This window comes from Felis catus, chromosome C1 (genome assembly GCF_018350175.1).
Source record: "Felis catus isolate Fca126 chromosome C1, F.catus_Fca126_mat1.0, whole genome shotgun sequence".
Taxonomy (NCBI): domain Eukaryota; kingdom Metazoa; phylum Chordata; class Mammalia; order Carnivora; family Felidae; genus Felis; species Felis catus.
The window spans coordinates 194559281-194586194 of NC_058375.1; the positions used below are offsets into that span (position 1 = coordinate 194559281).

Genomic DNA, 26914 nt, shown 5'->3' on the forward strand with positions numbered 1-26914 from the left:
GCTGCCCCAAATCCACCAATAGTCAGAATAAAGCCCACGCTCCTCCTGTGGCCAGCAAAGTGCTATACGAACTGGCATCTTCTACCTCTATGGCATCATCTCCACCTCCTTTTCCCCCACCAAGGGGACTGTGTGACATTCTGAGCTGCGTCTAGAACAGTGTCTCTATCTTGGTGGATTCTCACTTGCTAAGGGGACTGAATAGGTATGTAAAGGGTACTGTGGAATACACACTATGTCTTTAATACACACATCAGTGATGGTTGTTGCCCTTTTCAGGATTCTTTCAGTTTGTTTTAATTGAGGCAATTGCTTCTGGGATGCTGGGGAGCTTTTGTGCACGATTTTGACGCACAACTTTATAACATTATGATAAAACTTTACTGATAAATAATCTTGAATCTTAATTTACAGTCCTAAAACCACAGAGAAATTAAACACAGATCAGCTGGGTAGATATGAGAAATCCATTTTAAGAGCAGAAGATATTTATTTTATAATTACATGCCATCCTTTAAATAAAAATATTAAGACTTGGTACAACATGACATTGCTTAGATTTTGCTTTATCTTTAGAATAGATGGGTATCTTTTCATCACTCATAAATGGGTGAATTTTAGCCCTTAAAACAATTTTCTGTGAAACAGGCTGACTTTTTTCTTTTACTTTTACAATATTCCTTAGGAACAGCACTTGATGCGTATTTACATTGCTGAGAACATCTGGCAAGAGAAAGACAAACAATAGGACCGCAATGTCCCCAACAGTTAGGGAAAAGAGAAAGAAAACCTGGTATTTTCACTATCCTCTCTGAAAATAAGTACCTTGTCTTACACTGGTTACTATCTTATCAGCACTCAGCTTTGACCCATGGCCCTCTATGTGAATAATTTTAAAGGCAGATTAAACATCCTAAAAATAAACTCAATTGGTAAATTAGGATATCAGATATCTCCTTTATGAAAGCCTCTTCTAATCTGTACTATCAGCTTGCAGTTATACACAGACCCCAAATTGTTCTGGCTCTTACTGAGCAAGAACCTATTCCAGGGGTGAGGTTTTGAAGAAAGATGTCTTATGGTTAACTAGAGACAGAAAAAGGGAGAATTGCCCACATACTCTGGCAGGAGTTAAAATAACAATAACAGTCCTCCTACTTAACAGGCTGAGTCATAAGCACATTCTACTGATTTCTCAGCAATTCCGAGCAGATTGTTTGGGCTGCAATTCTGTAGGCAGAGGTGGGCACCACCTGCTGCAAAAGGCTCGGGTTCTTGTCAGGGCGATGCTGTCAGCAAGTCTTGCCTTTTAACAGTTTGGCCAAATGGAGGTAGGAAAACACAACAATTTGGTGCCGATGAGCACTTTTTCTAATGCATAGAATATACGAATGAATATTATGCATTGAGTTCTTTTGCTGGCCATGAGTATAACTGACTTAAAGAAAGAGGCTTGGGGCGCCTGTCGGTTGGCTCAGTCGGTTAAGCGTCCAACTTTGGCTCGGGTCATGATCTCGTGGTCTGTGGGTTTGAGCCTCACATCGGGCTCCGTGCTGACAGCTCAGAGCCTGGATTCTGCTTTGGATTCTGTGTCTCCTCTCTCTCTGCACCTCCCCCGCTCGCACTCTGTCTCTCTCTCAAAAATAAATAAACATTATTATTATTATTTTTAAAGAAGGAGGCTTACTGTGGAAGGTCTTAAAAATCATCTCTTGTTGGATGTTTGCCTTCAGAAAATTCTTGACCAGTTGCAGGGCCCTTGTCTCAGTCAACTCGGGAAAGGAATGAAAGCCAATGGAAATCTACATTTTTGCTTAAAGAAAGTGGGAAAATTATGTGGTTACTGAGGTACTTCATAATCCAAGGACTGGATACTCTTGCTCCCTCAGTTCAGCCTCCAGTACCTTTACCTGAACCTTTCAGTGACCTTCAGAGTTGCCCTTTTCCTGACTCTTTTACAACCCGACTCTCCTGCATGCAGGCACCACATGATTTTTTTTCTTGTGCATCAGATCGTTTCTTTTTCCTACTTAAAATTTTCCTATAATATAAAGTATCAAACTCAGTAAACACCCTTCAAAACTGGGCTCCCAGGGGCCATTTCTGGACAATCTCTAATCCGTCTGTCTACTCAGCTGCCTTTCCTTCATTCCAACCATGGCAGACAACTTGTTGCTTCTTCTCCAACTTAATTAATTCTCTTTGTAAGCCACGTTTTTCTCACGTTACACTTGTCTTTGTTATTTCCGCAACTCCTGCCTAAATACCTAGATTCCCCTTGTCTGCCTTAGAAAAGCTATGTGTTTTCAATCCATATGTCATAGCATTAGGATGGCTAATTGCACACACAAATAGATCCAGAAATGTATTATCACATTATTTCTTGCTCACTTAACAGTCCTGCATGAGTGTTTGGATTGGGAGCTTATCTGTCTTCTTTACAGATTGGTGGGATTCCTTTCAGACAAAGGGATCTTTCCATTCATGGCTTTACTTTGTCATTGTCTCCATCCAGCTGCTAGAGGGGCAAAGACCAGGGAGGAGTACATAGGCGTTGTATATGAGCCAAACTTCCATTGGCTAGAGCTGAATTATATGACTACACCTAACTATCAGGATGGTTAGGAAATACATTCCTGCTATGTGCTCCAGAAAAAGAAGAAAGAGATTCTGATAAACTGTTAGCTGACTCTGTGATACCAAAGGAAAAATCTGTCTCCAGTATAAATATATTTGAACATTTGGATCAAACAACTCAAACCCTGGTGAAAAGAGATGCCAATCACACCATGGGAACAAAACTATGAATCATTATTTCAGTAACATGTTAAAACAGTAAATGTATTTAATACATCAGCTTATCGATGCTAATTTTTAAAATAGTACACAAATAAGATATTTTTTTTAAAACCTTCTTTATAGAAATAAGCATTGTGTCCAAGAAGATAATGGCTAAGAATAGCGTAGTGCCTAATACCTTTAGTTTTTTAATAACTTCTTGCTAAGTGAATCAATTGATTGATTAATAGATGAAGAAAGCTTAATTGAGGGGCAAAATGAGTATTTGTACTTTGACAAATTTCTAAAATTCATTATAAAAAGACATGACTGAAGTGGTCAAAACCCATTTTGAACTGAAGAAGGATGTGTCCTTTTAAAGAAAAATAACGAGTAAAGATAAAATATTGAGGGGAAAAACCCGGTTTGTACTTTTGCAAAAAATTTTTCAAGAACTTTTATGTTTTGATGAACTCACAAATAATCATAACAGACTTCACAGTATATTTTGTGTTTGTTCCATGTATTTATTTGGAGTAAATATTGCTATTTGTATGAAGGGTAGCAGTCCATCTATTTTTTATGAATGGAATATCATGTCACAGTGTTGTAGAAAAGCCATTCCGTCAGCTAAATATTCCATAAAATCAACTTATCTGCTAAATAATTCTGTCATGGAGTTTCAGTTTCCTGTGACTGTGGAATGCTTGGGTGAGTGACTATATTGCATTACAGAAATGTATGATCACTGGTTTTTCCTGGAAGGTTAAAATTCCTTTACCCTTTGAGGATAGGTAGCAATTTAATAAAGTTCTCATGGCATCAGAGAAAAACTGCCTTTTCTACAAGCACAGAAGGAAGGGAAGTCTGATGCTTTAGCCTGTGTGGGAAGAATGGGAGGTAATGAACAAAAATCCAACATGGCTGATCCTGGAATCCTGGAGGCTGATTCCTTCCATATCTCTGTCAGATCCTTCTTCCTGAGAAGTAGAATGATTTACTTAAACCTTCTAATTTCTTGTGATTAATTTTTTTTTTTTTTTACTCTCCACCCCTGCACTTTTTTTTTTTTTTAAATGAATGTCAAGGACTCCAGTTGTACGATGTGCTCAGTAATTACTACAGGAAGCAGTTTGATTGTGACACAGTTGTAGTCTCTGTGAGAGAAATTTAGAATTCACTGAAGCAATACTTTAGTGAGGGAGTGCCAAAGCTTGAATCATTTAAAACCACTGTGATCAGAACTCTAGGAAAAATACGGTAGTAATCAATGCCAAATAAAGAGCAAAGGACCAAAACAATCAAATAGACCTTTTTCTAAGGCAGACTGCTGTGGTTGGGAAGCAGTGTGCACACCTTTTTGTTTTTAGTTTTCATTTTCTAGCATATGTTTCTTTTCAAAGTTGGTCTTGTTTTTGAAACCTAAGAAATCTAAAGGAAACTTTGTTTTAAAAAAGGTGTTTAAGGACCACCCGCCACAGTATTTGTGTTTCCTCTGAGTTCATCTCATCAGAGATGCTTCTCTGACTATCCTATCGAAAAAAAAAAAAAAGACTTCTTGCCTTGCTATCTTCTTCTCATTTTTGATTTTATATTAAATATATTAAATGATAAATTTAGTAATTTAATATTAAAAGGAAGTTCATATTCTCATATGAAATATTACAGTTTACATTTTAATTAGGGCGTTGGTTACTGTATGATCGCCTCATTAAAATGTCACTTTCATTAGGATAGGAAGTTTGTACGACCTGGGGCATTTTGAGAGACCTCCCTGTGTCTCAGTCTAAATGTCTTATATCTTCCCCCATCTCCAGTCCCACTGCTGTCTTCATTCAAACTCAATGTTGCTCTCTCATTGATTATTACATTATTGGCCCTCTATCTACTTTTCCTGTTTCTGATCATAACCTGCAACTCTTTCTCTGGCTCATCTCATCAGCATATATTCAAAGTTTCTCAGTGATAGGCTGTTAAAGATGATACAAGTTATACTTCACAGCCTGACAAGCAGAGTGCTTTATCATCTAGATGCTTGCCTCTCTTGGCAGCATCTTCTGCTACACTGGTTCCTGGCATTCCAAAACATCCCTTGACGTTTTCTAGCACATTTCCGGTTCTCTCTCTGCATGTCTTTGTATTGCCGTTTTTGTGTATAGAATTGTGCCCCTGTCCACCATGAATACCCTTCAACACTGAAAGCAAGTTTGTCATTCTGAAGTCTCCCATGGCTTTCTGATTTCTTGGGAACTTCCATTGACTCATTTAATACCTCTCTTAAAGCATTTGTCATATTGTTACTTAAATATGTGTTAAAGTGTTAGTTTCTCTCAGTAGCTCCTGAAGGCCAAAAGTGAGTCTTGACAGTATTTTCATAACCTCAGCATCTAGAACCATGCCTGTGACAGAATAGGTATTTAATAAATATTGTTAAATTTCACCATCAAGAGGAGAAAATTTTCTGATCTCATATTTCTCTCTTTTACTGCCTATGCTTAATGCTCCTGCCTCACTTTTTATTTTCTTGTAGATAAGGATGAGTGAGGTAGTCTCTGTCTTATATGTAAATTATTCCTGAAAAGACTTTTATACTTTCTAAGAAATGTTGGTTTCCTTTATGTTTCAGGTCTATGGTTTCTCAAAGGAGATGTGACTATGTATTGTAATTTATATTATCCTGAGCTTACCAAGAAAATATTTATGTTTACTGAAATGTTTGTTTCCTTTTGTCTCAATGATTAAAATTCCAGACATGGAATATAGTTTTAGTTAAAATATTTAATTCTAATTTATTTTTTTAAGTTAAAGAGAGAAAAAGGTGGAAAAGATGAAATTAAATCTTGATGCTTAGAAATTCTCAACCAAAATTTCCCCTGGAAATATGGATCCCAGGTCAAGGTAAAGAACAGTTGTTTATAGCCATTTTCTTGGGAAAAACAAAACAAAACAAAACAAAACAGTTATCTAGAGCATTCTTATATCACTGAGTTTCTTGATTCCATCTTGAGTTCACATTTTTTACATAGCTTAACTCTGAAATTCCAAACTTAACTTTAGAGAGTTTTCTCTCCTCTATTTACCTCCTATTTTAGCTATAATAAAATATTTTGAAAAAGTCAAAGAAGCAAAGTCTTTTGATCGCACACTTTGTTGGGTAAAGATACTGCTTTTTCCATCTATTTCTGTCAAACCCTTTTCAATAGGACCAGTTCTCCTAAGTGTAGACGAGGAGTCTACTAGTACTTGGTTTGGCCAAATGGAGATCTATGAGCCATGTTCTGAAAGTCCCATACCCATGTCCTCTAATCTGATGCTATATCCTGACATCTCTCTTTTTTAATAGTACATCACTTTTTTTTTTAAATGTTCATTTATTTATTTTGGAGAGAGAGACAGAGAGCACGCGCGAGGGAGGGGCAGAGAGAGAGAGGGAGAGAGAATCGGAAGCAGGCTCATACTGAAAGAGCAGAGCCTGATGCAAGGCTCGAACTCAACAAACATGAGATCATGACCTGAGCCGAAGTCGGAAGCTCTAACCAACTGAGCCACCCAGGTGACCCAGTACATCACTTCTTTATAGGCTTTCAGAAATAGTAAGAAAAACATTTTTCATTTTAATTATCAATGTTAAGGATTTTGAGGAACCTCAGGTCAATTTGTGATTTTTTTCCCTTTGTTTTGAAAGCCTTTCTTTGAAAGGCTCTATCTATAGCCTTTAAAAAGAACACCATGTGGAAATACTATGCTCTCCCATTGTTGAGAAGCCATTTCTTAGTCTATATATTTCTTTCTGGTGCCCAAGTTCTTCAGTGTGGAATTGAAAAGAATTTCAAAAAAATGTTTTAGAGATTCACAGTAGAGACAGGAAGATTTTCTGGATTGTTCTATTCACTGCTTTGAAAAAAATATTAAGGTGGATTCTTGGATTTTTTAGGTTAAAAATCCAAAAATCACAGAGTGCCAAACAAAAGCTCAGACAGTATCTACCTAAATGATGCAGATTTACAGTGGTCATGCTTTTCTGGTTTCAGTTCATCTGGAAACCAAGGAAGGTGAGGAGCAGTCCACAGTGACCCTGTCTTTTTCAGAGATGTTACCACCAGCAACACCTCTAACCTGTGCAGAGACTTCTCAGCAGCCCTGTCTGACCCCTTTTCTGCCCTTTTCCTGTTGCCATTAAAAAAGCATAAAGTTCCTATCCTTTATTAATTCAGTGGCTATGATGAAGTGTTAAAAATGTATTGGGTTTAAATTGAAAGTAAGCACTTCACAATGAATATATTTAAAAAATTAATATGCTTCCTCAAATTTTTTGTGACTTTTCTATACATGTATTTCATTTTCAAATTAATTTAACATTTCTTACATTCCAAATCATGGTTTTATTTGCTCTTGGCCAGTGTTAAGTCTGTTATTTGCCTGACTTGCCCATGGTAAGTCTATTCTTATATCAAAATATTTTACCTATGAGCCTACCATCTAATATTGCCACATCTGTGCCTACACTAAGACTTTCACACATAAGACTGGAATATATTATAGAAAAATTTACCATTGTGGCTAGTTGTTTACTTGAACATTTTTTCCAGTCCAGTTTTTTTACCTTCTCATAAACATAGACAAATTACGTACATTTCAGTCCTGGAGGATTTAGCAAATTTATGTCCTATCATATCACTCCAGAAGTCTGGCAGAATACAAATAACAAGCCATGAAAATTGACTTGATTTCTCGAATTCACTCCAGGGCACACGAAGATATGTCTGCTCAGAGAGATACGTCAAGCAGTATATGAAGACAATTGAATCAGACCTGAGTTATGAGGGAAGTCCAAATGATAAGGCCCAACTCAGCTGATGGAGTGAGCAAGGCTACTTTCTACTTAGAATTCCCCTGAGTCACCATTACAGCCAGCTGTGCCACAGCACAACGTAGCACACAGACTGCCCTAAATCCAAAGAAAAAAAAGAAAGAAAGGAGAAATTGATCTACTGTATATGACTCATACTTTACTCTTATATGACTCATATTTTACTTTTCTCTAGAAGACAATTAGAACTAGATTTGGGGTTCTCCGTGGATGTAAAAGTTTGGTGTATTTAAAAATGCATGTAATGCAAATATTTTGCATTCTTCCTTTTTTCTTTTTAAATACGTATGACTCAGAAGGCTTATACTCATTTAGCACCTGCTTTGTCCTCTTTCATTGCATTTACTGTGATATATTGTACCCTACATTTTTCAAACGTATCTGCTTTCCTCTATATAGTGTGAGCTGTTTATGGTCAGAATCTGTATCTTAACCACATCATAAGATGTGATCATCCATTTTCATTCTTCCTAGAAAGACTCCCCTCCTTTCTTTGGCTAGTTCCTACTTGTTCTTTAAACTCAGGTCAGGGGTTACTTCCTCCTGGGAGTGCTGGTTGACTTCCCAGTGTGGTAGGAGCTGTTCATGTGCCTCTACAACTTCCTGACTTATCTGCGTGTACCATGCTGTATTTTTGTTATTGGTTTGTCTGTGAGACCCTTTAGCAAAAGGGCTACATATTTTTCTTATATCCCCAATGTATCTTTTCCCTATTGCCTGATACATGAAGCCTTTCCATTAATGTTTTAGAGACAGTTTTCAAACAATTATTTGTTTAATGAATTAAGATTTGTAATCTTAGAATTGGAAGGCATTTTGGCAGTCATATAAGCCATTGCTCCATCAGTCAAAACCACAATTGATTCTATAACATTCATCACAGGGTGGACATTTGGATTTTGCTTAAATACATCCACTGTCAAGGAGTGCATTAAGTTCAAAGAAATACATATAACAAATGCTATGACATTGTATGGTAAGTCCATGTACTTACTGTATTTGGAAAAAGATTTTAAAACATGTTAGAGACAGCATCACATGGCTTGCAACTGTGGAAGGAGAACTGATCACCAAAAGATAAAGGAACTGAGGAGATCAGATAAAGTACGAGGAAACAGAATAAATGGAATCTTGCTTATAATTCCCCAGGTCTTCACTCTTCCTTCTGTCTTCAATAGCTAATAGCAGGTTCCTTTCATGGAAAACCATAAGTCATTAATTTTTGAATATATGGTTCTACACATCCTTCACTTCCAATTCTCCATTCTTCTTTTATTTTCTTTTCGTGACTGTCATTTCCTTCTCCAGCTTTTTGGCTTTTGTTTGGTTGGTTTTTGTTTTTAATGCTAGTATCTTATTTTGTGGTATATAACACAGCCTTCAAGTTTACCCAAGTCATGGCTCTATTCCCATCTCCTATAAAGAAATCTCTGAAGCATCTTTTCCTCAAGTAATGATTGTTGTTTTTAGATCATAACCACTTGAACATCCAGCCAGTGCCTTTCCTATTATGGATCTTAGGTGTCCAGAACTAAAGGGTCTTCACTTGGTGGTGGTGCAAGTAAATACTTGTGACCTAATTTTTCCTTGGGGATGTCTGCAATGCCATAGAATATTCTTTAAATTGATACCCAAAAGAGATTTATATTTACAATGTTTTGTTATATGACACTGGACGAAGTCTGATACATCTAAAATCAGATTTCAACTGGAAAAAGTTTAAAACAAAATCATTAATTGTCCCAAATCCAAATTACAATTTCCCTGATGCTCAAATTTATGCTTATTTAAAGAAAACGTTAGTGCAATTATTATGATTGAATTTCTCCTTGTTTGGAAAAGAAAAATATTGATGTAAGGGTCAAAATGTATTTGTTGAATGCTTCAGTAGTTTGTTTCATGTTTATGAAATTAATACTCAGGTTTAGTGTCATATGTAAGTTTACAAACCTAGTAAGTGGGAGAGCCAGGATTCAGGCCTAATTTTCTGGTTGTAAATCTATTATTTATTCTACCGTATCTTAGTACCTAAGTGCTGGTCCTTAATAAATATCATCAGTGGAAGCTAAAGCTTTAGAGCATCTTATAATATTTATTTCTGAAATGTATATAAGGTATTTATTAGTCGTCTTAGTGGGAAAGAGGAATCAGAAATAATGTAGAGCTGTGAAGTATAGCTTGTACACTAGTCACATAAAGTGTCTTACCCAGCTCAGTATGGTAGGTTGTTATCAATGGAGCAGTCTTGTGAAGTTAGTGTTATCTGGATTGGCCTTTCTAGTTCCAACCCCATTCCACTATCTCACTATTTGGTGAAAGAGCAAACAATGATATGGATATTAGTGGATTTGGCTCCTCATTCTAGATTTTACTAGAAGTGTCTAATTTGGTGAAACAATTTACTCTCTCTGGCCTCAGTTTTTTAATTTGGGATAAACCATGTATGGATGCTATTGCTAAAAATGTTCAAAAGGCATAAGTAATAACAAATAATAGGTAGGGTTTATTGAGCACTTCCAACTTGCGTGGGATTATGCTTTATTTCTATTCGCTTATATAATTCCACCAATAACCTCACACTGGGTTTTGCACTTTGAGTTCATCATCATCAGAAATAATTATGCACCCATCAACTCTCTTCATACAAATTGTTTATTAGTCATGGTGTGTAATGAAGAATGAATCATCCTTATAGGTATTTTACAGTCATCTTGAAAAAGAACAGAGAAGGCATGAAACAAATATCTGGATTCTCAACTTAAGTTTCTCATGTCAGCATGAACTTTTCCCTCAGTTTTGCATAGAAGACAAAGAGAAGGAATAGAGGGTTATAGTCATTTCATCAACAACTGTTTAAGCTTTGAACTCAGCATTTATAAGCAAAGATGTGCGTTCTACATAAATTTCTAATACTCTTAGGGACCAAAACAAAAGTTTCTGTTTTGTAGTACTGGTATGGATAGTAATAGTATAAAGCATAATTGAGCCTACATGGAAAAGGGAAACAGCATTCATTAATTGCATTATATAACTGGTTGTTTTATTCTTTTGTTCATTCTTGGATATGCAGCAGTACAAAATTACAATCCCAGTGTTTTTATTGAATTGGTACATTACATGATGACAGGGCAGAACATATCATAGAAAACATTCTAGAACTGTCCATGCCAAAAGCATTATAAAAATGGAGTCCTGCCTATCTGGCACACAGTGTATTTTTCCTTTAGATTTTCCAAGCTCTCATTGTTTCTCTTTTTGCCATTTTTTGAGAGTATTTAATGTTGCCTGGTAATAACTATAATCAGTGACTATTTCTGTGCTTTGTGATCTTTCTAATACTGTAATCCAAAGAAAAACAGTGAGGTTTGTGGTTATATGGGAATCCTGAGAGAAAAAGTTATACTCTACTAAATGATATTTTCAGCATGCATCTAAATTATCAAGATAGTAAAACATTCAGTTACTGCTTTGAGAGCTTTGCTAGTTCAGATTATCACATATTCACACCATGTTTATTACCCTACATCCATTTCTAAAATGATCTAATGGATAAAGAGAATTATAACTGGATTTGAGATATTTTAAGCAAATGCACTTTTGTCCTTAACCATTAATGAATGTCAGGGAGTATCTAGAATAAATATTCTAAAGACAATTTGAAGATGTGGATAGACTGACTAAGGACAAGTTACTGCTCTCAAAATGTGAAGTAGATTTTACCACAAACAATGGGTAATTCTAAACATTCTTCTGAAACATTTCTACCTCCTTCAAGTAGGATTAGACACAGCAGCAAACTGCCATGCTCCTAGGAATCTGACTAAAAGAAATTGGTCCTGTGATTGGACTAGGTTGCTTCATCATAAATGTACTAGACTGAGGAAGTAAAAGCTTCAGCCTATATTTGTGAGAATGATCATGTGACCTATCAAGATTATTGTCTTAACCTTTTACTCCACTTATTCTACAAGGTGTTTATGTGTGTGTGTGTGTTTCTATCTTCCCTGTTCTTTTCTGAAGTCCTATGTAGCAGGCTTTCCTGAAAGCATGAGTCTTCCAATTTTCGTATATCAGAATCACCTGTTGGTCTTGTTAAATTACCAATCAATTTCCAAGCCCCATGCCCAGAAATTCTAATTTATCAGATCAATACTGGAGGTAATTGGTTGAAAACACTTTTAAGGTACATTGGAATGGATGATTGCCAAAGAATGTGTCAGTTTCATGATTTTAGTACCTTTTCTGAAACGAGATAAAAGAGTTTATCTTAAAGATATTTCTAAACCGACATTCACATGGTCTCTGTTACGTATACTAGGTCTTACCCAGGTGTAGTTACTCTTTGCACTTGGTGTCATTTTTTACATGTTCTCCAATGGACTTAGAACTTGAGAGAATGCCAAATCCTAACCATTAGACCACCAGGGAGCATCTGGAGTTAGGACTTGAGTCCAAATCTACTGTGCCTGAAAAATTAGGTTCAAAAAGATTCTCTTCTCACCCAGTGAGCTAGTGTTGGCCAAACATCCCATAGCTGACAGAACCTTTTTCTATGTGTTTATCTTGAGGTTAGGTATTGATGAATAATTCATTCAACATTTAACAAATATTTGAAACCCAACTGAAGACTAAATGGCATTTTGGACAGTTTGTATATTACTATCATGTTTTCTTTGTGTGCATCTTACTTTTGCATGACCCCTTTCCTTTCAGACTTTGAAAGAAAAATATGAAAACCTCCAACTAGGTAGGCAGAAAATTAAAAAAAAATGGTTTCTTTTCAGTGCAATGTGTCTCTGATTTGCATCTTTAGCCCTGAGAAAAGAAATTCACTTGGTACTTCAGGAAGACAATAGAGCTGTAAGGGACATTACATTCTTGGTGTTTCTACTTAGTTTTTATTTCTTCCCTTGAAATAGTGGAGAAAATGTGACAGTCGTATCTTATTTTCTTGTATCTTCAAGTGTTCAGGGCATATGTTCCTAGAAACTTTTGTTTGGTGCACTTAAATAAATGTATCTATTTGCTCCTTGTTGTAAAGAACAGGAAGTATAGGAACTATCAGAGCTTATCACACTATTTTTTTGCTCGTACAGGATTCAGGTAGTCCAATGATAGATGGAGGTCTAGATGAAAAGGCTTCTTTTTTCAAACTGGGCTTAAAATGCATTGTTTTAATGTGCATATATTAAACCTTTAGGGAGAACCAACAAAAATGTGTTTTTTGGACATCATCAATATAAGTCACTTCTCATTTTAAAGTTATTATTCACTTAGTACCAATATTTGCTAGAATAGTAATTAAAAGAGTACTTTACGGAAGATAGATATAAGAGAAATACTGTTTTTAAAAAACTAAGTAATGTTAGGGGCATCTGAGTGACTTGTTCAGTTAAGCGTCCGACTCTTGATTTCAGATCAGGTCATGATCTCAGGGTTCTTGAGCTGGAACCCTGAGTCAGGCTCTGTGCTGCTAGCATAAAGCCTGGTTGGGATTCTCTCTCTCTCCCTCTCTCTGCCCCTCCCCCACTCATGTGTGTGTGAGTGTGCTCGCTCTCTCTCTAAAAAAAATAATAAAACAAAAATAAACGAAAAAACTAAGTAATGTTAGTTTTTGCAAGAACTCATATTTGTCACGTGACTTTGTTAACCTATAACCTATCTGAAAGATCTAGAACATTAAGGCCTTATAAATGTTCTCTGTGGAAAAAATTTAAGTCTTTTTGTATTTTATTCATTTTACATACATGAGGGATAATATGAGAGCTACTGTGTGCTAAATAATATTATATTTTTTTAAATTTTTTTTTAACATTTATTTTTGAGACAGAGAGAGACAGAGCATGAACAGGGGAGGGGCAGAGAGAGAGGGAGACACAGAATCTGAAACAGGCTCCAGGCTCTGAGCTGTCAGCACAGAGCCCGACGCGGGGCTCGAACTCACGGACTGTGAGATCATGACCTGAGCCAAAGTCGGATGCTTAACTGACCGAGCCACCCAGGCGCCCCTATATAATTTTCTCAAAAGAGTGATACCTTAAAGTAAATTGTTAGAAGGCAATAGGCATGGTCATTATTTATTTATAATATATAGTTTGCCTGATTTCAGAAAAGATTTGACAAGTTTTACAATTAAAAACAGAACATAGTACCACAGTCTTAGGCTGGGAAATACTGCAGTGAAGCATTAAAGTTCCTAGTAATTAAAGAAAGATATCAAAAGTGATACATTACTTGATTGTCTAGGAAATGTCAAAAATCAGCAAAATAAATATATTTGAATTTCCAATATAAATTACTTTATTGTGTATATTCTTGTGCAAGGGACAATCATATCACAAAAGGCAATGTTTTCAAGAATGGCTTTATACAATTAGAAGCAGACTTTCAGGTTGCCTGTAGGCCAGTGCAAATTTTTTTCACACACACAAAAAGCAGTGCATATAGATATATATGAATTCATGTAAGTATCTAGATAGATACTCAGATAAAATCCGGAGTTTTGAAACATAGAGCATTACAGTCTTAGACCTGGGCAATTTGAAAAGCAGATGTATTTAAATATAGTAGAATCTTAATATAGGAGAAATATAATTACTGATATTATAATAAATATTTGAGTAATCTGATAAATAATAGTGGTGCCCACTGGTACACCTATCCATAAGCTACAAAATGTATCTCCAAGAACCTAAATTAGTTATAATATATATTTATTTATTTATTAAGTAATTAAAAATTGGAATTTATCTGTCCCAAGCTATCGATTGAATTTTGCCATACAGACATGTTTTATGTTAAGTTAGGCATTTAATTTTGTTGTTGTTGTTGTTGTTCCTTGTGTATCTTACTTGTATAGCTCTTCTCTTTCTTGGGATTTCTTAACTACAATTATCTAGATTTGACTACTTATAAGGCTCCTGATTCATGGTACTAAAACCTTCTCCCCAATATATGAAAAAGTACTTATTTTACTTAGCAGCATTAAACATGTATGCATCAACTGTATCTAAAAACAAAATTGAATGATTTTACATAAACAAATAGACAAGGAATTAATCCATATGCCATTTCAACTTGGAATTTAATCTGTAGAAAAACTGTATTCATTCTGGTTTTAATATACGGTGGTATACATTGAATCTTTAAGAGGTTGGAAATCTGATCAATGCCAAGTCATATCATTTGGCCCATATCCCTAGAATCAAAAGTTAATGACAGATTGCCACATGGTAATGAATCTCACATTTTTTAAATAATTAGTCATCAAAGAAATGACTTAGAGTGTAGCAGTGATCAAGGATTCAACAGCTGGGATAAGAGCATGCATTGTTGAGGGGGAAAAGCTACAATTTTTTTTTTCTGAAGTTAGTTAATATACTAACTTCAGGAGTAGAATCTCGTCTCGGCTTCAGGAGTAGAATCCGGTGTCGTCACAGTAGAATCCGGTGATTCATCACTTACATATAACACCCAGTGCTCATCCCAACAAGTGCCCTCCTTAATGCCCATCACCCATTTTCCCCACCCCCATCAACCCTCAGTTTGTTGTTCTCTGTATTTAAGAGTCTCTTATGGTTTGCCTCCCTCTCTGTTTGTATCTGATTTTTCCCTCTCTTCCCCTATGTTCATCTGTTATGTTTCTTAAATTCCACATATGAGTGAAATCATATATCTATCTTTCTCTGACGGACTTATTTTGCTTAGCATAATACCCTCCAGTTCCATCCACATTGTTGCGAATGGCAAGATTTCATTTTTGTTGTTGTTGTTACCTAGTAGTATTCCGTTGTATATACATACACCACATCTTAACCCATTCATCAGTTTATGGACATTTGGGCTCTTTCCATACTTTGGCTATTGTCAATAGTGCTGCTGTAAACATTGGGGTGCATGTGTCCCTTCGAATCTGCACTCCTGTGTCCTTTGGATAAATTCCTAGTAGTGCTATTGCTGGGTGATAGGGTAATTCTATTTTTAATTTTTTGAGGAACCTCCATACTGTTTTCCAGAGTGGCTGTACCAGTTTGCATTCCCACCCAACAGTGCAAGAGGGTTGCCCTTTCTCCACATCCTCACCAACATCTGTTGTTTCCTGAGTTGTTAATTTCAGCTACTCTGACTGGTGTGAGGTGGTATCTCATTGTGGTTTTGATTTGTATTTCCCTGATGATGAGTGACGTTGAGCATGTTTTCATGTGGCTGTTAGCCATCTGGATGCCTTCTTTGGAGAAGTGCCTATTTATGTCTTCTGCCCATTTCTTGACTGGAATACTTGTTTTTTGGGTGTGGAGTTTGGTAAGTTCTTTATAGATGTTCTATACTAACCCTTTATCTGATATGTCATTTGTAAGTATCTACTCCCATTCTGCCGGTTATCTTTTCATTTTGTTGATTGTTTCCTTTGGCAGAAGCAAAAAGCTAGAATTTTAAGAACTGGAATTTTAAAGTCTAGACTTTTGATGAAAGAAGAAAGAACTCTGTTCTTAGAGAAGTCTCAAATATCAGCAGAAAATTGTTAAATAAAAAAAATGGTAGCAAAGATTGAAACTTATCACTCAAGTCCATGACTGACATTTTTGGTGGCACAAGATCTTCTCTCAGCTTTCTTTCCAACTGTGTATCTTAATTGAGATGAATACTGGGACCTGCAATATGCAGCATGATTAGCAATGTAATGATAAAGTCAAGTGAAATATCTCATTCTGATATAAAGAGAAATTTGAACCCTTAAGATCTCTTTTTAAAAAATCCATTTTACAGGGTGCCAGGGTGGCTCAGTCGGTTGAGCGTCCAACTCTTGATCATAGCTTAGGTCTTAATCTCAGGGTCATGAGTTCAAATCCTGCATTGAGCTCTGTGCTGAGCATTTTATTACTTAAAAATAATAATAAAAATTAAAAAAATAAAAATCCATATTACAAGTAGCTGTATCCTCACTGATATTGACACTTGTGTTTAGCCCTAGCAGGAAAGATTGCCATTGCAAATTTGTTGTACATTGGAAGCCAATGTCTCGGACTTAGTACAGTTCTTTTTAACTTAATAATTTCCTTGCCCACATTATCAAGCTAGGCTTTTGGAAGAGAGGGATGAGGGGAAGAATTCAGGTAGCTTTTCAGTTTAATTCTCAAGTAAGATGATTGTGTGGCAGATCCCCAGCTGCTCAGTTGTTCAGAGCAGTTAGGATCTGTGATCTTTTGCGATATGGAAAATAGAGTCTTTCTCATTACACAGTAGGAATGGATGTTACAATTTCTAGTACCTCACAAGTTTCCTTCTATATTTTGGAGGGGATTGGAGTTTATCTCAGCTTTCTTATCTTTTTTAATACTACATTCATGGTTTTCAGAGAGATTCAGGTAAAGGAAGACTATATATCAGGAAGAAGAAATGAAAGGAAGCTGTGGTCACTTTTAACTATATTGTAAAACCATTTTGAGGAGTGGAAATAATCTACGACCCTAAAACACTGATTAGGAATTTAAGTGAAATTTACCATGAATGTGTGGGATTTTCATAATACCATGTTTTGATTATAAGTTAGTATGGCCAAATAGTGTGTCCTTTGATTCCAGCAACTTTTCAGTACAGCAGAAGAAAATCTTTCCAAATCATATTTTCTGTCAAAGTAGTTTTGTCAGAGCAATGATGATTGTAGCTTGAAATCTCCTCAAATGATTTTCACTTAATAGATGGTTAGACTATATACATTTCAAATACCCAACAAATTAGAAAGTGGCATCTGATTCGTCTGCAAGTGTTTTAAAGTGTATTATCTGAATAGTCTTATCAGGAAGTCAAATAATGAATTTTAGGTAACTAATTCCCTGTATTTATGCCTCTGATATTAATTGGAGCAGCATGACCAGACAGCTCTTTCTTTTTCCAAAATTAGCTTTTATTGATTAACTGAAAAAAAAAAAAAAAAGAATCCAAAGCTCTAAAGCTTTGAACATTAAGGAGTTTGTTTACTTTGTAAATGCCTGGTTTCTTTAAAACAAAGTATCTTAACATTTTAAGATAATTAATTTTAAGATAATTAATTGATACTGTCCCCAATAAGGCATTGGTTTTTTAGGTTCAAGGTGAAGATTTTTGGTCACTGACAAATCTTCCTCAGAGAGCCTTGGGGAAAAAACTGCCAGTTTTAGCTAGGAGTTTGGGTTCTTATATTGTTTTATTTACTTGGACTATCTGTGGCTAGGACTCTTGGTGTTAAACAAGGGCTAAAATGCAAACCTAAGAATTTCCCAAATCCTTTTGGACATGTTAATAAACATGGCATCAAAAAAAGTTTTCTATGCTGAACTGGTTGGAATGCTTTGGACATCATTGCCCATCCCTAAGATTCAAAAGTCCAGTAGCTTATCAAAAACTCTTAAAAACCTCAAGTTATATACATGCCTCTGTAGCTCAGCATTTCTCAAGCTTATTTGAGCACTTTACCACTGACTGTCTTCTTCCCCAAAACACATAACCCAAGACTAATCATGAAATAAATCAGACAAATTTCAATAGAGGAATTATCTATACCTGACCAGTATTTTTCAAAGTCATCAAAAGCAAGGAAAGTCTGAGAAATCTTACAGCCAAGAGGAACCTGAAGAGACATGGCAATGAAATGTAATGTATCCTGGATGGAATTTTAGAACAACAACAACAAAAGGACATTAGCTAAAACTAAGATAATCTAAATGAACTATGGACTTTAGTTAATAATAATATATTAATATTTTATAATTAATTATAACAAATATACCATACTAAGGTAAGATGTTAGTGATAGAAAATTGTGTACAGGGGTGCATGGGAACTTCTTGTACAATCTGGTTAATATTTCTATAAATCTAAAACTGTTCTAAAATTATAAAGCCTATTAATTTTTTTAAAGTGGCATTAACAAGGCATGTACTTGTTTTGGGGGAAACTTGCTACTTACAAGTATTTACTCAGCATGCAAACTAGATTGGATAATGTAGGAATATGGAAATTTAAATTAAACTATTTTAGTAAAGAAAAGTAAAGAAATCAAGGCATATAAAGAAAGGATGCTGAGCCAAGGGTCTCAAATTCAAAGGTGACAATTTGAATCCACATAATTTCTTCAGCCCATTGGACATAGAAGATGCTGCAACAACTGAGAAAAAATATAATCTGTATATACCTAAATGAGGTCCTTTGATTTTTGACTGGAAGACAATGACAGAATGGAGTCTAGAACAGTGCAGAATCATCTTTATAAAATATGTAGGGAAGATTTCAGATGTGTACCTTGAGTGCTTAATTCTGATGGTGCACCCCTTCTATCAGGCTTCCATGTCTCAGACATTTCCCATGTCTGCCTTGGAACATTCTTTCAGTCCCATATAATATCCGGAGACAGATTTGCAAGTAACTCTTGTTATTGTACCAAGTTTTCAGACTCTTGTTCCTGTGGCGATAATTCCAGAAAACTACTTAAAATATTTTATATATAAGGACTTGTAGTATAATGGCTAGTAGTATAATTCTAACAACAATAACAGAGATTGTAACTGTTAATTATTGGACATGACTGGGACTGTGCTGAGCCCTGTATATTTTTCTTTTTTTTCTTTTAATTTTTTTCAAGGTTTATTCATTTTTCAGAGACAGAGAGACAGAGCGTGAGCAGGGGAGGGACAGAGAGAGAGGGAGACACAGAATCTGAAACAGGCTCCAGGCTCTGAGCTGTCAGCACAGAGCCTAATATGGGGCCCGAACTCACGGACAGCGAGATCATGACCTGAGCTGAAGTTGGATGCCCAACCGACTGAGCCACCCAAGGCGCCCTGCCCTGTATATTTTTCTGTTCAAACTTCACAATAATAAACTAGGCATCATTGTCCTCGCTTTGCAGATGAAGAGACACTTCTGGGGATAAAGTTCTTTACACATTGTCAGTGATACAGGGATGCTCCTTGGTTTATTCACAAGCCCTTCAATCAATGCTTTGAAAGCTAAATTCATATCACTTTTTAAATATGTTCTTAAGGACAATAAATAGAACCCTTATGGGAAGCAGTTTGGGGTAGGTTTGGTATTGTAGTCAAATTAGTTTAAATGAGTTAACTCATCTAGCTCTTCCAGCTATGAATAGAAAACTAGAATGAGAACCTGAAGAACACATTGAAATGTGGGGGAAAAAAGACAAATGCTTGTTAGGAATTTGGTGGGAAAGCTTACTTTCTTTACAACTTAGTTTACTTGTGATGTCTCTAAACAGAGCTTAGTAACAGGAAGATTTGTTTTAATACAATTTTGTTTGCTTGTTTGGATGTTTTTACTTGAGTTACTGTTTTGAAAACAGGAAAGTGAAGAAAAAAAAAGGAAAGAAAAAGAAAATGGGAAAGTGTTCTTAGTTTCCATCAGAGACAGTCATGGCCTATGTCTATATCCTCAGTCTGGGAACAGTAGGCCATGAATAAGACTACATTGCTGGCAACAGCTTTCTAGAAGTGAGTGATGAATCATCTCTTATCAACTACATGTCTAAACCTAGTGACATCAGTGTGTAAGTGAAGGCCATGCAATGTCTGTCACTGACTTAATGTGTACAAAACACCTACTCCATGACTTTTTCAAACTTTACTATAATTCACAGTTACTGATACATGTCAGTAATTTAACTTTTCCAGATCTGATTTGACTTAGTTGTGAAATAACATTATAAGGTAGGATGTAGGTCTAATACTGTATTTTTTTTATCTTTTCTCTATGTAAGATATACTAAGACAAAATCTTAGTATATCTATATATACTCTTAATCCATAGATAGGGTTTAGAAAAATTTTCTGAGAAACTAAGTCAAAACTCTCTTTTAATATACAGTATCCAAGAAAACATATCCACCTCTGGTTTGAATTGAACACCTTTGAAATGGAAAAAGCTAATGTGGGAGCACCTGTGTGGCTCAGTCGGTTAAGCATCCGACTTCAGCTCAGGTCATGATCTCACTGTCATGGGTTCAAGCCCTGCATCAGGCTCTATGCTGATAGCTCAGAGCCTGGAGCCGGCTTCACATTCTGTTTCCCTATCTCTCTGCCCCTCCCCAACTTGTGTTCGCTCTCTCTCTCTCTCTCTCTGTCTCTCTCTGTCTCTCTCTCTCAAAAATAAATAAACATTAAAAATTTTTTTAAAAAAGACTAATGTGTTAGCCATTGTCTTTTCTAGGGTTCAGGGATAATTGTGTTTTTAAATATTTTTAAAAATTTTTTAAAATGTTTATTTTCGAGAGAGAGAGAGACAGAACATGAGTGGGGGGAGGGGCAGAGAGAGAGGGTGACACAAAATCTGAAACAGGCTCCGGGCTCTGAGCTGTCAGTGCAGAGGCCGACTTGGGGCTCCAACTCACAAACTGTGAGATCATGACCTGAGCCAAAGTTGGATGCTTAACCAACTGAGGCACCCAGGCATCCCTGAGAATTGCTTTTAAAAGAGTACTTGGAGTAGTTTCCCCCAATTCATCATTTCCCCCTCAGCCATTTGTTTTCTCACATACTTCTACCCTATTTTCTCATACTACAAATTTTCCCTATCCTGAAGGATTCCTTGACTCTACTGTATAGTCAATATCTTGTATCAATGAAAGTTAGATATCTCCTTAAATGCCAAATACTAGTGTAAAAAATATATATGTAAATTAATGGTGATCCTGTATTAAAAGAATTGATACGCCAGAAGAGATCTGTAAAAACGAAGGTATTAACAACAGCTGTTTTCTTGATAGTAACAGTCGATTATTGAGCATGTTTTTTTGACCATAGCTAACTATTGAGTTTGCTATAAGTGTGCCCTATCTTAGTAATATTAGATCGTAGTTCCCCACAGTGATGGCCGCTATTGTTTTTATTCCAATCCCAGAAGAGGTCACAAGGTGTAGAAGAATGGCAGATGATCGGAAAGATGAAGCAAAGGCGCCTCACTGGACCTCAGCTCAACTAACAGAAGCATCTGCACATCCACATCCACCTGAGATTAAGGACCAAGGCGGGGCAGGGGAAGGACTTGTCAGAAGCGCCAATGGATTCCCATACAGGGAGGATGAAGAGGGCGCCTTTGGAGAACATGGGTCACAGAGCACCTATTCAGATACCAAAGAGAATGGCATCAATGGAGAGCTGACCTCAGCTGACAGAGAAACAGCAGGTAACCAAGGGCTCCTCTGTCACCAGTGCTGGCTTTGTGCTTTGAAGTCTGTTTAGTCTGAAACTGAATTAATTTACCATGATGACCTTCTTTCACCAGCACAAGGTCTAAAATTCCAGTCCGTCAGGGAAAATAGACACCAAGAAAAAAGAAAAATCTTGAGGAGGAGCCTAACATTCCCCCAAATTAGTTGTATTCTTAATCTCATCTCCCTATTTAGTTTTACCACTTTAACTTTAGTGGACAGATGGCTCAGTGTGTGTGTGCTTTTGCTAGTTAACGCTCAGCCTTTTTAACTCATTGAAAGAAAACTTCACAAATGCTTTGAATGTTATTGGACCTAAATCTGATTGACTGATTAGAAGCATATGTACATTTTAGGTCAGAAAGCCATATAGAGCCTATCTCCCAGCCTGTAAAAAAAAAAAGAGACAGAGAGATTGGGGCGCTTGGCTGGCTCAGTTGGTGGAACGTGCAATTCTTGATCTTGGGGTTGTGAGTTCAAGGCCCAAGTTGAGTATAGATATTACTTTAAAAAAATAAAATCTTAAAATAAAAAGAGAGAGAGAGAATAGGGAAGGGAGGGGAGGGAAGGGAAGGAAACACATACATGGGAACCATTTCATACTTCCTCAGAGAGCTTTTGAAGAACTAATATTACAGATGCTTGAAGGAGAACTTAATTTGGTTTACTCTTAAGTACTTCCTTTCAAAGTGCAATTTCTACCAATAGTCCTCCTTACTCTCATTGATAATAGCTTCCTTGATGGCGTAGTCATTATAAAGCATTAACAGCATAGAGAAACACTTGCTTTCACTATATTCTTCACCATTACTTTCTGATTTTTCTGTCATAAGAATTTAATGTGTTTGTACACAATAACTTGCTGACATGCTACTCCAAAAAGAGTAGGTAAACTATAAGTAATAAGAAAGGTAATGCGTCCTTCAGAGTCATCCCTTGCTTATTCAAAGACCAATTTTCTGCACTCTGTCAGTCAGCAGCACTTATCAACTGTACGCTTTGTTCAAAAAATATACTTAAAATTAATGGGGGTAATATTAAAGGCTTCTCAAATAACTGAAGAGAAATTACATAAGGACATGCTGTAATTTTTTTAATCCACTCATTTGATAAACTACTGTTGAGCATTTTCTATATGCAAGGTATATTAGCTTCTGTGCCAGGGCACTTGCAAGGAGTGGTCTCTGAACTTCACAGAGCAGAGGATGCAGTAGCAGACATGAGGCCTGTGCACACAATTCAAATGCAAAACACAATGTATTGTGTGCCAAATGAGCAGTATAGAAAGGCAAAGTTGAAGAGAGATCATTATTACTTGGGACCAAAGTTCCCAAATTGCCTACAGAAGCATCTTGATAAGTCGCAGCAAACTCAGGGGTGTGGCAGAATATTTTAAATGCTCAAAGGAAACACAGAAATACTCAACATCTGTTAAGCACTACATGACCTCAAGATAGTCCACAGTTTCAACATTCGATTACAGTATAAAATATAAATATAAAATCCTTTTCAAGATTTATCTTTGTGAAGTCAGGTTTTCGGCTGTAATAAGAAGCAAGTACCCTGCAGAAAGTCATGTGGAACAGGAGAAGAGAGTGGCAGTGTCCAATCTAATTTAAGTATTTGAGCAGCTGCACAGTGCTCAACAGACACATATGCCCCATTAGTAAGGAATTGTGGATACAAGAGAAGTAAAAATGTTATTTTTGCCTTTCGTGGCCACAATGAGGATTAAATGAGATAGTAAAGCATACAAAGTCAATGAATCAAGAAATAGTATCTATTAATTACCATTAGTATTATTGGTGGTGGTAGTAGTGGTGTCAATATGGACGATAGGGCACTCTTGATCAAGGAATATTTTTCTAAAGTTGAGTATAATACAACTTGAACAGGGCAGGACCTGAGTGTCAGGAGCACTAACTAGGAACATTTTGAAGAAACTGAAGCATGAAGAGACGAGGACATGAGGAGCAAAATTGTTGTGGGGAAAGCAAGAGATCATGTGATAGACCAACATTTTTCTCATCGTCATATCTTGCAACACCTGACATTACACTTCAAGGACTCACTAAATGTATGTTGAATGAGTGAGTGAATGAATGCAAAAGAAGAAAGAAAGTCCTGCTTAAATTAATGGTGAATGAAAACTCTTGAAAATCTTGCTTTGTCTCTTGGGCTCTCACCAGTTGAATCTTACTGATGATGATAGAGGCTTGAAATATACTAAGGAAAAAAATCCCTGTAGCGTGTTTGGTCAAGGAAGAACCAATATCACTTACTATTTCATTTTTTCAGTGGTTTTAATTAAATATTTAAGAGCATCAGAAAAATCTCTTTGCAAGGTCAGTATGTCCTTGCCAGCTTCTTTGAGAAAATAATATAAATTAAAAAGAGATTAACAGATGTTTCTTTTAATTTATGGGTTCAGGACCATCCAGAGTTAATTTTGAATTCAACTAAACATATATCACACGAATCTTGTACTGCCTTTGAGAAACTGATTCTGAAAGTTCTATATGTATGTTCATAGTGAAAAAAAGTTGTAAGCAGCCGGTTGTGGGTCACCAGAGTGAAGTGTGCAAGCCAAACTATGATGTTTCTTAAGTTAAACTCCCTCCAGAAATAACAGGCCATTTTTAAGTCCATAAAATATCCATATGTAGAAAGCTGTGGGAAAGGAAAAATGTGAGATATTGTCTCATATCTACAGAAGATGTTCTAGTGGTAATTCAATGTGCAGTTAGATTTTTCTCCAAACTTTTGCTTAATAAAATAATGCATTTTATTATTGATGGTTTATATATAACTGTTTCACAAACAAAGATCATTCCCAATAAAAAGAAGTGTCCTTAAATCTCAAAGATAGTCTTTAGAAATGCTAACCATTGATAATAGGCATCACTAATGTGAGCTGGCCTTGTATTTCAAGGTGATTAAAGAGGACCAGAGGAGCTATATTCTGGCCTCCTCTTTTATCATTCACATGTATATGAATGTATATTCATGTATACATGTATATTCACATGTATCATTCACATGTATATTCACATATCAGTATATTGCATTTTTCCCTTACAAAAGATACTTCTCCGGGCACTTTTAACATGACACATTTCCTAGGAACATCAGGTCTTCAGCTACATGTTGTGGTGTCTAAGCCACTAGTGGTTGAATCCAGAGATCTTTCTTCTTTCCTTCTTTGCTATAGTCCTCTCTTAATTTTTAGAAACAAATTTTTCCTCAAGGTTGTTTATTTTTATTCTTCTCTAAAAACAAGATCGCATAATAAATGAAACACCATCACTGCATCACTTTCTTCCTTCCTTTTGTCATCAGGTGGGCTTACTTGAACCAGAGATCTTACCTCATTCTCTCTTACCTATGCTTTTCAATGTTCACCTTCATTTCTGGGCCATAATAATTCTTAAGTTTTAGATGTGCAAACCCATAGTCAGCTTATCTTTGATCTTATGTGCTGAGGCTGGGAAAGGGGGAGAAGGGAATTCTAGAAGACAATAATATTTTAAATTATATATATATTTTTTACAGATTATTCTTCTAGATCTTGGCTCTTTTCTTACAATTGAGAGCCAATCCAATAGAAAAGTAGATAGATTTACTCGCTTATTGTATCATAACTTTTAATTACTTTAAGGATTATTCCTGTATTTATTCACTAAAGTAACCTTTTTAGAAGCCATGACATAAAAGTCCCCCCCCCCCGCCCCACAAAAGGAGAAACCATTGAGAATCTAGTCATTTAGGAAAGCTGCTATTATAATGAAACTAAAACCATCATTTTTTTAAATTTATTTTTTTATTGAAATATAGTTGACACATAAAGTTACTTTAGTTTCAGGTATACAACATAGTGATTCAACTTCTCTACACATTATGATACACTCCCCACAAATATAGCTGCCATCTGTCACCATACAACACTATTACAGTACCACTGACTGTATTCCCTATGCTGTACCTTTTAGCCCCATGACCTACTCATTCCATAACTGGAAGCCTGTACCTTCCTCTCCACGCTCATCTTGCCCTGCCCCCTTACCCCATTCCCTCTGGCAACTATCGGTTAATTCTCTTTATTTAGGAGTCTCTTTCTGCTTTTTGTTTGTTTTAAAACAGTCATTCTAAATCATCTTCCAAAGCATGAATCATAAAAGGCTTGTAATAAACCTTTCCTCTCTTTTCTGCCTCATCTTTATTGAAGAAAGCAAGAGGACTGCATTTGGTACCCCTAGAGTTCCAATCCTGACTGAAAATTAGTAGCCGCATCTTTTTTTATTTAGAAAAAAAAATTTTTGTTAAGTTTATTTATTTATTTATTGAGAGAGAGAGAGAGAGAGAGAGCAAGCAAGAGAGTATGAGCAGGGGAGGGGCAGAGAGAGAGAGGGAGAGAGAGAGAACCTCAGGCAGGCTCCACACCATCAATACAGAGCCCAATGTGGGGCTTGAACCCACGAACCATGAGATCATGACCTGAGCCGAAACCAAAAGTCAGATGCTTAACTGACTGAACCACTCAGGCGCCCCTAAGAGCCGTATCTTTAAGTTTCTTATCTTTCTTATCATATTAGCATTCATATCAAGATCACTGGAAGAGACAGGTAAGACCACCTTTCAGTCCTCCTCTTTACTGGTGTAGTCACCCATCTGAGATCCCATGACCACAGCCAGACTGCAGGTCTCCAGCTGCATAGACCTGTGCGCTTCCCACACCCCACTCTGCCAGATTCAGAGCAGCACGGCCAGCTGCAGCTGTTACCAATTATAGCCTTCTATTACAGAACAGCCACATCCCTGTACCTTTCAGCATGACAGAACATCCTAACTTTAGTCTTGATTTTAGCATGAATGGAGCAAGAAAGGGGGCAATTCTCAGAAGTTTATAGATGCCACAACATTGAAGCATTTAAAATCATGCTTTTGTGGAGCACCTGGGTAGTTCAGTCTGTTAAGCATCTGACTCTTGATTTTAGCTCAGGTCATGAACTCATCGTTTGTGAGTTCGAGCCCTGCATGGGGCTTTGCTCTGGCAGTGCAGAGCCCGCTTG

At 36.3% G+C, this 26914-nt stretch overlaps 1 protein-coding gene across 43 annotated transcripts in view; it reads left to right on the plus strand.

The window, feature by feature from the left end:
• The window catches only part of MAP2 (microtubule associated protein 2), a 282928-nt gene that overhangs the window by 184092 nt on the left and 71922 nt on the right, over positions 1-26914 (plus strand). For all 43 annotated transcript variants that reach the window (XM_019838577.3, XM_019838585.3, XM_019838575.3 and 40 more), the window contains one exon: positions 21536-21820. In XM_019838577.3, coding sequence (XP_019694136.2) covers positions 21559-21820 — 262 coding nt within the window. In that variant the 5' untranslated portion in view covers positions 21536-21558. The remainder of the gene's footprint in view (positions 1-21535; positions 21821-26914) is intronic.